Genomic DNA, 13,528 nt, shown 5'->3' with positions numbered 1-13,528 from the left:
TTTTGACAGTAGGCAGACAGGAAAGAGGGGGAGACATTCAGCAAATGTCGCCGGGTCCGCGACTCGAACCCGGGACGGCCGCTTCGAGGACTGTAGCCTCCGTATATGGTCGCGCGCTTAACCCCGACACCATCAGCGCCGCGCCTCTCAGTGTTTCAATTATTGATCAGCAGTTTTCATATCCCTTACCTCCATCTTGGCCTGGATATAGGCGCCGACTGTGTTGGCCTGAGTGGCGAACGTGGCTCTCAGAGAGTCGTTGGAGTTCTGTTTGTTCAGCTCGTCCTGCAGGGCGTTATCTCGCTGCGGCACCATGGCCATCGCCTGTAGAACACACACAGGGAGGCTTGAAATCCTCGGCTAAATGCAGCTGCAGGGCAAAAAGGTCATTTCAAAATGGTCTTTATTTTTCCTCTGTAAAGATGTGAGAACACTGGAGAACCTCTGTGATCTAGTATGGGTCCTAAACCATAAATAAATTAAAATCCAGCCAACAGGCTCCAGTTTTCTGCCACAAAACAGACTGAACTTTAACCCTAACACTTGGTGGGGAATCTTCACAGCTTAAAATTCTTTGACAAATACATGATAAAACCTGAGAAAGAATCAAACTTAACAAAACAAGTCAAATACAAGAAAAAAAGGAGTAACAAATACGCCTGCAGTGTCTCTCAAACAGAAAATGTGTCCCCAGATCAACCCCAAGACGACTAAACAGTTTTTATTCTATTGTTTGCTTTAAAAAAGGCCACCCGTCAGGCTGCAGCCCACCTTCTCCCACTTGCTGTCGATGCTCTGGGGTGTGATGGTGGTGTAGGGGTTTGCTCCGCTCAGCTTGATGCCGTTGCTCTGGGCGATCTTCTGCACCTCAGCCTGGATGGCCTGGATAGCCTCGCGCTCCTTGTTGGCCTCAGGCAGGGTGGACTTGAACTGCTCGTGGGCTGTGATCAGACCCTAACAGGAGAAAAAAAGACATTTAAAAAAAAAATTCTCAACACTGCCAGATTTAATTTCTGCCAGATGGATGTGATTGATTTTTCTGTCAAATTTTAAAATCTGATGTTTCTGTTCTACCAGATCTGTGTCCTACAAGGTTTTAGATGATTTTCTGCTGAAACACAACTGATTTAAACTGTTCAATCACCTCCTCAGCTCGTCAAGTGCTCAAAGAGTCCGCTAAAGAAATCAGGTGCATTTAGGCACTGACTGAAACTCTGCTGCTCGAGGGTCAGAAACTACCAGCCCTGTTTCTCGACTGATGGAGCAAACTTAAGTTAATTCAATCCTCTTCACGATAAATTATTTTCATCTGTTTTTCAGGAGAAATTGTAATAAGGGTCAGTTTGGCTGCTCGCATCAGATTGGTGAGAACAAAAATGCACTGATCATGTTTTTCTTGGCGAAAATTTCAGTTTTTTTTTTTTTTTTTTAGGTCGGACCTGCTGATGTGGATTTTCTTTTTAAGGTCTATAACTCCTAGAAGAGAATCAAATGTGCTGCAGGTTATTTGATAAGGTAGTAACTTTGAATTCAATTAATGAAGAAATTACAAAACTCTTCCCATTTATGCTCTAAACCATATGCCCCTAAACTATTTGCACTTAAAGTGCAACAAGATGCATGCTGTTGGTTGAAGAGTTAATAGACTGAAAACAGGAGGAGCTTTTAATTTCGATCCATTTAATGAATGGCAAAAAGCCATTTTGACCCCTCAGTATTGTACTTGCCAACAACCAATCAAAGTCTATCTCTGGCTCTCTGACCTCTAAAAATATTGGTTAAAAAGGGAACTCCAAGTAGTTTTTCCAGGCAAAAAGTCAGATTTAAAGTTTTCAGAATGCAAATATTTGATAAGAACCAGACTGCAGTCCTGAAACGCCCTCAGGTGAAAGTATTTTACCTATAAACTGACATTGTACAAACTGCACTGTTCTGCTGAGCAGAGTTTGCAGGTACCTGGATCTCCTCGATATTGTGAACTATGAACATGTCCTGTAGGTCCTCCATGGCTCCCTCCATCCAGTTGTTAAAAGGCGCTGCTCTCTTGGCGTACTCCAGGTAGAGCTCATCTATCGTTTCCAGCTGCTTCTCTGTTCTCTGCAGGCCAGGAAACAAAGACGACAGGCTCATGTTGCGATGTTTTGGTGACACAATGACAAATTAAATGTGCTTAGGCTATTTATATTTAAGAATCAATACGAATCATGTCATTTTAATACTCAGTTTGAGCAATGCCTGATGCCAACACTGATATATAAGTGAAGACATATTGGATTGAACTATTGGTTTGAGGTAAAGTTGCAAAGCAAGCAGGCAGTTTGTTACGCCACCCACTTTATCATTTGCATCAGTACCAATGGCAGTAAAAGAGTCCCACAGCATGATGCTGCCACCACCGTGAATGAGCATTGGTGGAGCATTCATCGGTTTGAAACATGACAAAATATCTATCTAGACAACAACCCGTTAAGACATTAAGATGAAAATGTGTGAATTAGAGAAAATCCATCATAAATGTTCTCCCAAAAGCTTTTTTTTTTAACCTTTACTGAAGTTGTTTATTGTAAAATCGGGCCACCCAGGAAAAAGGAAATGAATCATTAACAGCTCAAAGCGAACAACATTCATGGCTGTGATGAGTGGATGTAAACTTCTAACCAGAACTGTATGAAGCTCGGATCGTTCAGGCAGAAAAAAACCTCTTTCCATCATACCACTCCGTAAACTTCATACTTCTATGAAACCCGGTTTCAGTTTATCGCTATTTACCGACATGTCTCAAGCTGACAGATAATGGACTGAATCAGAGTCTTACCTCCAGTGACTCTTTGCGCCTCTGGGTCAGGGATCCCAAAGAGTCCCACTGTTCACAGATCTTCTGGCAGCGAGCGTTGACGCTGGCGGCATCGTAATAGTCCAGTTCACTGTTAAACACGAAGACCAACATCTGCTAAAGTGCCCTCAGAATAATTAAGGATGTGTGTTTAAACCCTTCACATTTCCTTCAGCTTACTTCAGCTCCTGCGCGATGGCGGCGATCTGCTCCACCCGGTCCTGGTGGGCCGCCAGGTCGCTCTCGAAGGCCTCGTGTTTCCGTAGCAACGCCTTCACTTCCGACAGAGTAGAGGTCTCGTAGTCTTTCTGGGTCAGCATGGCCTCCTTGCCTGCACGTGTTTAAAATAATTCATTAACTTAACCTACCGACAGATTTAAACCGGACGTTCTCCCTTTGATAGAGTCTTTGATGACGTGAGAAAAGAGCAACACTTGCTTTGCAAAGAAATATCCACACATGTAAATACATACAACAACTTCAAGAAAAAAAAACAAAAAAACATTTAACATATGGTTATCATACCGTCGGTCCAGGATTCATGGATGGCGGCCTTCTGGTGGAACTTCTCAGCCAGATGCTCCAGTCTCTCCAGACGCCTGATCTCGCTGAGGATCCACTCCTCGTAGCCCTTCTCTGCTCCCTCCAGGGAGAGCCACGCTAGGTTTATATCCTAGGAGCAAACAACACACATTTAATAAAGGCAAACAATTTATTCTGTAATCTACAACAGTTTATTAACTGTGATGTTTCCTTTGTTGCACTTGGCCATTTTGGAAAGAGCAAAGCTAAAGCTAATCTAAGACACTCCTAATCTAATGCATTTAAAATGAAATATTTTTAACATGTTTATTAACGATTATCAATAGGACTGGCCTGGAATCCATTTTCCAGGAAGCCAATGAAAATAGTGAAACCAAAACAAGGTGTTTTCTATGAGATAACTTCTCCCTCAAGCTAGTTAGATTAAACGACAACGGCTAAATGAAACCATGAAGCTAGGTAAAATCTTAGTTGTGTTTGAAATCATTTTCTCATTTAATTAAGCATTCACTACGTAGAAGACTAAGCTGCATACGTTACAAATTTCAAAAGTAATGATTAACTGTAGATGTTAGTTTATATATGTCAATACTTAATTGGAAGTTAGCATTAGCACTGGCCAGTGTTTATTTTTGAACACTAGCATCAGTGTGCTAATAAAAATGTTAAAGATGATCGTTTGATTTTAGCTGTGGGTTTTATTGTTAGCATGCTAACATTCATAACAAAGATGTTTGCATTGTATGTTATTGTCATCACTGGCCCTTAACTGTGGATGTTAGCATAAGCATGTTAAAGCTAATGTTAGCATCGGATCTTTGCCGTGGATATTAGGCTAAGCATGCTAATACAAACAGTAAGGTTTATTATTAGACCTTCATGTTAGCATGTTAACACTAGATAGTATTGTACATTACTTTTAGCAGTGGGCGTTAGCTGTGGGCTTTAACCGTGTGCATGTTTATGCTACAGCTGAAATCATGCTTTATTAAAGATTCATGCTTTGCTTCTCATGTTGGTTAATTTCATACAGATAAACCATGAATAGCTTAACCCCGAGCCATCCTTCAGGGTCATTCAGGAGTCGTAATGCAAGTCAACGTACAGACACCATGCGTCCTTCTGACGGCATGAAGGCAGGTCTGTTGCTCAGTCTTAGTTTTGTCTGCAGAGTGTTGAAGCTGATCTCCAGCTGACACTTCTCTTGGACCTGGGAACAGGATCAGATCATTGCAGTACTGATCATATTAAGGAGACACAAAATAGTCAAGACACTGCTTTTCAATGAGCTCAAAGTAATAAAGAAGCTTGATACTGTACCTTTGGTGGCTTGTGCACTGTGCGGTAGTCTCTGAAGTCCTCCTGTTTGGCCTGCAAGTCTTTTACAGTCTTCTCCTGGGTTCTGTTCTCCAGCCAAGGGATTGTCCGACGAATCCACTCTAGCAGCTGCATTAAAAGTGAAATACGACCCCACAAAATATAAAAACATGTTTAAGGAATGTATGTAATGTATGATGAATGGTGCTGACATGCAGTATACTCACATCACTGGCAAGCTTCTCGTAGTCCTCCATCATTTGTTCATTCTCCTGGTTGACAGCCAGCACCTTGCAGATACGATTGGCGGCTGTCTCGGCCTATCAGGAAACATTTGTAGTGACTAAACTCCGCTCTGTTTATTCAAACATCATTTCCAGCAGACGGACATCACAGTCACAAAACTCAGCTGTTCTAGATTAGTACCCCTGGCTTTGAGTAACTACACTTCCTTTTATTTTTGTGCAAAAAATATTCCACACGCAGGCAGTTAATTTTTAAAAAAGTGACAAACCTGAAACTAGCTTAAATAAGGAGCTGCATTTAGCTACCAATAGCATGCAACTGCTGCTGCTGATTAGTTCAAAGTGCCAAAAATCAGTCCGTGTGTCGAAACTCCATGCGTCTCCCATCAAAACCTGGGAACCAATCCATTCATCTAGTTACAGATTTATGGAACGCTGAAGTCCACATCAGTGCGTCTGGCTAGGATAAAACTCTACCACTGGAATAAAAGACAAGACAGTACACAGACTTCAACAAGATTATCAAACTGTCATTTACAAACCTCTACTTTGGGTTTTTATCCCATATTATCTTACAAAGTCCTAAATAAACTCAGTGTCTAACTGATAAATATTCATTCTTGTTTTAAAAATGTTAACAGCAGAGAAGACGGAGTCGTCAGCAGTGTTTTCCAACAACAAACTGGTCTGCACATCGTCTCAGGCACCCAAAAAAAAAGGCAGCCTGGAAAAAAAGGAAATTTAAAAACAGGCCAGACTGTGTGAAAAACTCAGCTGACGTCCAAAGACCAGAAACTGAAAAATCTGAGAGATTATGCTGTTTCACAGAGTTCCCATCATGTTTCTCAATTAATCTACAAATCTACTTTGAAGAACATACACTAGCATTAAAGACACCCAAAGCCATGTTCTGATAATATATATAAAAAAAAGTTACTGTCTGTGATAAAACCTCTTTGCTGACTGATGGAAACCCTGTGGGGTTTTGAAGGATTATCTCAGCTGGGTTGAGGTGTTAGTGTGATTTCGAAGCATGAGGAGCTCACCTTCTGTGCGCCAGAGAAGGCGTGATAGAAGCAGGAGACATAGGTCATTATGGCCTTCTCATCCGGCCTCAGAGTACCCACGATGTCTAAAGATATCCCCCAGCAGAACAGAGACGGGCAGAGAAAGAAAGGTAAAACAGAAAGAGTAAAGCCAAAGCTGAAAACACCCAAAGTTCTTAGCTTCCTGTCCCCAGCACAGGACAGTCAGGTGGACCCTGCTAGGTCCACAGCTTCAGCTTCTTCCCAAAACTCCTATCACCTTGAGGGAAAGGGCATCAGAGAGGCTTTAGAGGCTGGGACACAAACACACACATCTAAGGAATCAACCAGAATGAGTCTGCAGATTATTTAATATGTTGTGAATTCATGAGGTCTTCAGGGGAACTGGAGAAAGATATCCACTACCTCCAGACACCAGTGCATTCTGTGACTGGTACCAAACTGAGTTCAGGTGCTACATTTACTATTTGGAAATCCAACAAAACAAAAAACACTTTAGCCAATCTAACTAGTGAGCTACCAATTTTCAAAATATTTTCAAATACAAAACAGAAATGTTACGCCAAAGGTCAAAATGATGGGTTAGGCTGGGAAACCCAACATCCCTCTGCCCAGAGACATTTCCCAACTTCCCCTGGGCATCCTTGACCCGTTCCCAGGAAAGAAGGGACATATAATCCATCAAGTGAGTCCTTGGTCTTCCCCAGAATCTCCTCCCAACAGCCCCATTTCTACCGAAAGTGCCGGGATCTAATCACCTTGGATTTCTTTTACTAGGATAAAAAGGAATCCTGGGTAATTTGTGTTTTTTTCCTCAGCTTGACCACCAGATATTAGTGTCTGCTTCAAAGTGACCCTTTAACATTATTACAATCCTGCCAGCACAGACCGAATTGGGCATGTTTTTTTTTTTTTGGTTTTGCCCTTTAAACTGTTATCGCGCAGTCAAAAAGCACACAGTCATACGGACTAACTGCCAAAAACTGAGTTGAAATTGTCCTGGAAAAAACTACAAATTATTGAACTCTACAGCCATAAAATAACAAAATTCAAAATCCAGATGGCCAATAAATAATTCTGTTCATATGTGGGTGACAAGAGAAGAAAGCTGAACCGGGTATCTGAATAAAAGTTCATATCTGTCCCCAACGATCATAAAGCAATAATCATTTATTTTTAGGACTTTAAATCTTCTTGACTCAAACCAATCTATGATTCGTGAAATGAAAAAGACTAAAACTGTCTAAAATAAGCCTAAAAGCTTTTAAAAAGGAAGAAATCTAACTTCTAATCATGAAGGCTCACAAATATGACAGACAGGTGCTCAAATCTCACCAACAGATTTATGCAGCACATCTTTTTCTGCAGGTCCTGTTCTATTCCAGTCTGCAGACTCATTTCAGAACCAGTTTAGCTTGATCAATGCTGACCGTGTGTTTGTGTCCCAACATGTGCAGCATCCACATTGAGCGAGTCAGGCCATGCTGGACTGGAAGCAGCATGTTGTTAGTAAAAGGGGGTCAAAGGTCAGGTCAGTGGGTACCTTCTGTGCTCCAGAGAATGCATGGTAGAAACTGGACACATAAGTCATTATGGCTTTCTCATCTGGACGAGCAGTGTTCACAATGTCTATAAGGGGGAGACCGTGGTTATGAACACAGACACAGGTATAAAAATACAGGCAGGACGTCTAATCGGACACAAACAGGCATTAGACTACAGACAGAGGGGCTGGGAACACTGAAAACATGTCACAGGGTGGAAAAATATACTGCATGTATAATTAATGACAAACAAAGACAGATAAAAGCAGATGGTTACATCTCCAACATAATAAAGAAAGATTAGTCCTGGAGACATCATATCTGCAAACAAACAGACCAAACTGTGCATTCAGCAGCGTCATTCACATGCACATCACCATTACACTGCAGGATGACCAGATCCCAACCAAAACACTGAGTCCCATTTTATTCAACTGTACCAGTATATGTTGCAATGTTTGTTTAAAAAAAAAAAAAGAAACTAAAGGGTTTGAGCTTTTAATCAAATATTTAACTGGTAGGACTAAAAACTGCCTGATGTCTAATGCTGCATGATAGGAGGAAAACCTTCCATTATGATATTACTGGTGATTTCAGATGCATTATGTTTGGTAAAGAATAAAGAAGAACCCACCTTCACTTAGGAATACTTGTAACCTTGACATTTAACAGAAGGAAATGGGATTTGGCCAAAGATCAGGTTTGTGTTAGGCGCGTTATTAAATCCTAGAAGGCTGATAAAGTTTCTGACGGGTGAGAAATCAAACGTGAGGATTTGCATCTTGCAGATCAGGAATTTAACGATGAGAAAATCTGATTATATTGCCAAAGTATTCATTCATCTGCCTCGACTCGCATATGAACTTAAGTGACATCCCATCCCTAATCCATAGGATTCAATTTGACCTTGTCCCACCCATTAGACGTATAACAGCTTCAACTCTTCTGAGAAGGACCATGTTCATGGGAATGTTTCACCATTCTTCCAGAAGCACATTTGTGAGGTCACAGACTGATGATTGTGGAAACAGGCTGCATGTCTAGGTTCTTGCTTTAATACACCTGTGGCCAGGTAGGTGATTAAATCACCTGGTGTTAAGTATTTGGATGGATGAGTGAATATTTTTGGCCATATAGTGTATATGTTTTTGTATTCCTTCATGAAGGTAAAGGTTTGTACAGGAATGCATCGTCTAACATTTTTAATCTATTTTTAGTTGGTATTCTGCTGAAATTTGCTTCTCTACATTCTTGTGTATGGACATAGCTAGCAAGAAAAGACTGTGACCTGGGTTTGATCCACATGTCCACAGTCTTGTGGACATGTGGATCAACTAGGGGATAAAATGCAGAGAAAATGGTTGGACTGGTCACCCCCCAGCAGTCCTAACGTTACTGAAAAATCAGGCCAGAATACAACTGCAGTCACATGCAGAGCAGCAGCAAACATCTGAACAGGCTCAAGTATTTTCTGCAAACTCAAACAGTTAATAATTAAGGAAACTTTCTCAGAATGATTTGCATTGTTGGCAAAGACTCAGACTTTTGTCCCCAGTCGTCTTTTTTTGTGCCATGAAAACATAGCCTCCACTGTGGATTGCTGTGGGAACACAGAGCATACAGGTCTGCAAACATACCTTCAGCGTCCAACATTTTGGGGATGTCCAGGTGCTTCTCAGCCACCTCGAAGGCATTGTTCAGATTAGTTACGGGATCATCCTGACAGACAGGAGACACAAACACGTTTGTAAGTATCGTTTTTATTTTTAAGAAAGGTAAAAGAAACGCTGTGAACGGTCTGAGTTTGATCCACCTTTCTGAGGCTATCATAGTCGATGAGATCGGGTCTGTGTCTGTGGATCAGAGCGTTGAAGGCGAGACCGTCCTTCCAGCTGATGGCAGAATGCATACAACTCAAACATTTTCAAACTATTTTCTTATTGTATATTTACATTAGACGTCTTACTTTAGATCTACATGAACAACAAACATCAAAACTGTCACCATCTTAATTAAATTGCTGCATATAAACAATGTTTTGCTGTGTTTATTTACTACCAAGAACAAGTTCTGACATCAGAGCAGCAGAAAATGCTCAGGTGTCTCCAGCAGGTGGCACTCTTTCTACAGAACTACAGGCAGATATTGTCTGGGGAAAAATTTAATTTTTCGAGCTAATTAATTACTGCAGAATGTGTATCTTGATTTTTCATAACAGACCAGTTTATTGCCTGTTTCCATTAGGAACTGGCCAACTAATTACAAAGACTTTATGTCGTCACTGCAAAGAACTTCCAAGCTCTAAAATATTATTCTTGTGACTTGTTTGAACTATTTTACAAAGACGTAACAGTTTGGATCTAAAAGCAACACCAGCGACCTGAAACGGCCGAGAACAGTCAGACCCTGAAGAACACGTTGGAGTTACCTGATGTGGAAGTTCTGAACATTCACGTTCTTGTATGGAGCCGTCTTTCTCTGGCACCACAGGAGGAGACCCTCCTTGGCAGAGGTCTCTGCAGTGAGGTAGAGGAGAAGGCATGGTCTTCATTAGCAGTGTCCATATAATGATGTGTCAATACAGTGAACTGGGTCATTCATCTGGAGCAGGGGTGTCCAAGTCCAGTCCTGGAGAACTACTATCCTGCAGCTTTTAGATGTGTTCCTCCTGCTGAATCAGATGGCTGAACTCCAGAGGTCTGGTAACGAACCAATCATTTGATCCAGGCATTTTGGTGGAGGGATGCATCAGGCTGCAGGGTAGTAGCTCTCCAGGACTGGACTATCGATCTGGTGTATTTCAGCAGTCAGCCAAAAAAAACCCCGGCAAGTAATTTCTCTCAATGTTCAACCAAACATCGTAAAAACATTTACCATCTGCCCTAATTATCAACTTATTTCCAACGCTGATCCAAACCGTAGTACGTATAGGAGACACCCAGTGATGACCATCACACAGGAGCAGGACGTGAGGTCCATATGGCGTCAATTTGCAGGTCTGGTTGTTAAACGTAATTATGACTTAACACTGAAGCAAACACCAAAATCCAAAGCTGTGTCTGAAATAATGATACAATTCTTCCCCTTGAATGCATTAATGAAAGAAAATACCAGCAGGAACAGTTTTGCTTTATAGTCATTCTCCCTGAGCAGCCATGTAGGTCAGGCCTGCCTTATCCTGGCGTTTCTCCACCGCTTCTCACCTCGCTGTGTGACTGGGAACAGCTTGTTTTTCATTCTGCTTGCTACAATAAGCTCTAAAATCTGCATTTATGTGTGAAATTTAATGCTCAGGTTAAAAAAAATGTATAAATACAACAAAGCCCTCACTGGTAGCAGAGCTGTTAAGAGTTCATTTCAAGCATTTTCCCTGGTCGTTATGGTGCGATTTCCTTGTACCTAATCTTTTGGTTAAGATTTTTTAATTTGCAGCACTAGTGGCGGTGAGGAGAGGGGGAAGACTTGCAGCATTTTATGAATTTAGGAAAAGAGTTTAAGTAACTGATGTGCTGGTAAAAATATCATTATTATCATAAGGATTAAAAAATGGTCGACCTCCATCAGAAGGTCTGCTAAATGGACCTTCTGATGGAGGTGCTGAACACACGGAGGTCGACCAGAGCTGAAGAGAAGAACGTTAACTGTAGCTAATATTTGCACAATGCTGAAAATAAAGTGACCCTTTATTGGTAATATTGATTTAGATTTGAATACTTTTTTAGTATAGAAATGTTGTAGGATTGATGCCTCACCACCTCTGATACCAGCTGCTAAAACGACTGCAGGGAATGATTTTCCCAAAGCTTGGGCTTGAATTCATCTCTTTGATACTGACATTTACGCACATTACAGCTACTTCTAAAAAACTTTAGAACATCGCGAAAACATTCAAAGGTTTTTGTCCCTCTTCAGAAAACTCATATCGATTCATTACAGAGTGAAACATTTTAAGACTTGATTTCTTGTACTTTTGATGATCAAGGCTTATGGAGAATGACAATCCAAATATTGTTGTATAAGAAAATTTGAATATTGTGAAAAAGTTAAAGGTTGGAGACTTGTGGCGCCCCAACCTAACTCCAAACACCTGCAAAGGACCCAGTAGGAGACACAATCATGAGGAAGACTGCTGACTGGACAGATGTCCAGAAGACAGTCATGGACACCTTCCACAAGGAGGGAAAGCCACAGAAGGTCATTGCTACAGAAGCCAACGGTACCAGAAGCCGGTCCAATAACCATGGTGTTACTTTGCTTGAATGGCCAGCAAAGTGGACTGACCTGAACCCCATAGATAATCTTTGGAGTTCTGTCAAAAGGAAAGACACCAGAACCAACAATGCAGATGACCTGAGCAACCTGGGCTTCCAGAACACCTCAGCAGAACCACAGGCTGATCTCCAAGTCACGCTGCACTGATTCTAATTTCCTGAGACACCGAATTTTGGGTTTTTATCATCTGTAAGCCATAATCATCCAAATTGCAAGAAATAAAAGCTTGAAATATTTCACCCCAAGTGTGATAAATCTACATAATATATGAGTTTCACTTTCTGAGATGAGGGACCAAAAATATTGAACTTTGTCAGCGCAGCAGTACCTTCAACAGAGATGTCCTGGATGGCAAAGCGGAGAATGATGGTCCAGATCATTCCCAGGGTCATCTTGGCGTTTCCATCAACGATTTCTGCATGAAGCAAAGTCAGAGTCAGTGAACCTCATCCATCACTGGTGTTTATTACAATCTTATGACACAAATCTATTGAAAGATTTATCTGTTAAAGTTTTACAGCTTAAAGAAAAACATGAAATCAACTAAAATGAATTTCTGAATTCTTAAAAAGGTAAAAATGTTTTGACTGAGGGAAAATATAACTAAGGTTTTTCATTGTAAACATGTTAATCCCAGTTTTCCCTGCAGGGAACGTAAGACGGCTGGTCAGAGAGCAAACATGTAGTTTGGGTCAGATTCCTCTCATAGTTTCACCTCTTTTATCTTCTCGGCCTATCAGTCACACTCTCACCAGACGTCAACTGTGAACTCGACCCAAATACTGTTCATTGTGTATCTACATTCCTCAGGTTTGCTGTCAATTTTAATTTTTTTAATTCCACTCAAAGCTGCATTCCTTCAGTAAAAGAGGCTGGGCTGAAACTCCTGCAGATCAAACGGAGATCTGGACTAAGCAGCATTCAAAACAGTCCAGGAGGGATCTTCATCCCTCGGTTTTCCGCTCCTCCTCCTTCCATCTGTCTGTTGGCGTTTTTCTCAGGCTGTTTTCCAGCTGATGACCTTTAGTGGGCTGCTTTCACTGAAGGCCAGACTCAGAGCGTGTTCAGGATGGGCCGCCATGTTTTTTCTTTCTCTTCAAGTACAACTAGTAACAGCTGCGTCATCCTGCAGGAATGTAATGGTTGTCCTGGCAGAGAGGGAGAAAGGTCACCGTCCTCTAGCATTCACAAAAACACACACAATGACCTCAGTGTGATACGGCTGTCTGGTCCTGGATCAGTTTTATCACTCAAACTCGGAGAGGCGTGAGGCTGAATCCCATTTATCCCCATTTAACCCTGTCCACTACGATTTGGGCCAATATTTCAGGTCATGAAGCTGCACACAGCTTTTTGTATTTCAAGGAGAGAGCAGAGACATGCCAAATTAATAATAAAACAGCCCTTTAATTCTAATTATTATTTCTTCATTTAGGCATCTTTACTAAGCTCACAGGCTAATCATCTTTTCGTCAACACAAAGGAGTCGATCCTGGCAGCAGGAGGAGAAACAGAAGCAAAATAAACTGGAACGACGTCAATAACCCAAGCTGGTGAGCAGTGAAAGGAAGAGAATTAAATAATACGATGTAAACATAATTTTAGGACAAAATACAGACAAAAAAGTCAACGATACAGCGAAAAAGTAAATGGGAAACAAAGAAATGCAAAACAAGCAAATGTTAAACAGAAAATCCCTCATTTTACTGCCAGGAGGAGAAGAGTTGC

The 13,528-nt window shown here is 41.3% G+C and overlaps 1 protein-coding gene across 4 annotated transcripts in view; it reads right to left on the bottom strand.

Annotated features, from left to right (window-relative positions):
- LOC124883810 (alpha-actinin-4) overlaps nucleotides 1–13,528 on the bottom strand; it is a 57,398-nt gene that overhangs the window by 7,770 nt on the left and 36,100 nt on the right. For 3 of the 4 annotated variants that reach the window (XM_047391160.1, XM_047391163.1, XM_047391161.1), the window contains exons 4-17: nucleotides 12,129–12,215; nucleotides 9,957–10,044; nucleotides 9,342–9,420; nucleotides 9,166–9,247; nucleotides 7,528–7,613; nucleotides 4,921–5,013; nucleotides 4,697–4,822; nucleotides 4,482–4,586; nucleotides 3,359–3,506; nucleotides 3,014–3,164; nucleotides 2,816–2,924; nucleotides 1,957–2,097; nucleotides 772–954; nucleotides 190–324 (exon numbers count right to left, since the gene is read on the bottom strand). In XM_047391160.1, coding sequence (XP_047247116.1) covers nucleotides 190–324; nucleotides 772–954; nucleotides 1,957–2,097; nucleotides 2,816–2,924; nucleotides 3,014–3,164; nucleotides 3,359–3,506; nucleotides 4,482–4,586; nucleotides 4,697–4,822; nucleotides 4,921–5,013; nucleotides 7,528–7,613; nucleotides 9,166–9,247; nucleotides 9,342–9,420; nucleotides 9,957–10,044; nucleotides 12,129–12,215 — 1,613 coding nt within the window. Of the gene's footprint in view, nucleotides 1–189; nucleotides 325–771; nucleotides 955–1,956; nucleotides 2,098–2,815; nucleotides 2,925–3,013; nucleotides 3,165–3,358; nucleotides 3,507–4,481; nucleotides 4,587–4,696; nucleotides 4,823–4,920; nucleotides 5,014–5,984; nucleotides 6,071–7,527; nucleotides 7,614–9,165; nucleotides 9,248–9,341; nucleotides 9,421–9,956; nucleotides 10,045–12,128; nucleotides 12,216–13,528 lie in introns of all 4 variants that reach the window. The other variant, XM_047391162.1, reaches the window with a different exon arrangement.

Source organism: Girardinichthys multiradiatus, chromosome 18 (assembly GCF_021462225.1).
Source record: "Girardinichthys multiradiatus isolate DD_20200921_A chromosome 18, DD_fGirMul_XY1, whole genome shotgun sequence".
Taxonomy (NCBI): domain Eukaryota; kingdom Metazoa; phylum Chordata; class Actinopteri; order Cyprinodontiformes; family Goodeidae; genus Girardinichthys; species Girardinichthys multiradiatus.
Note: the sequence above shows the minus strand (reverse complement) of the source record. Positions and strands in the feature narration are given on the sequence as shown.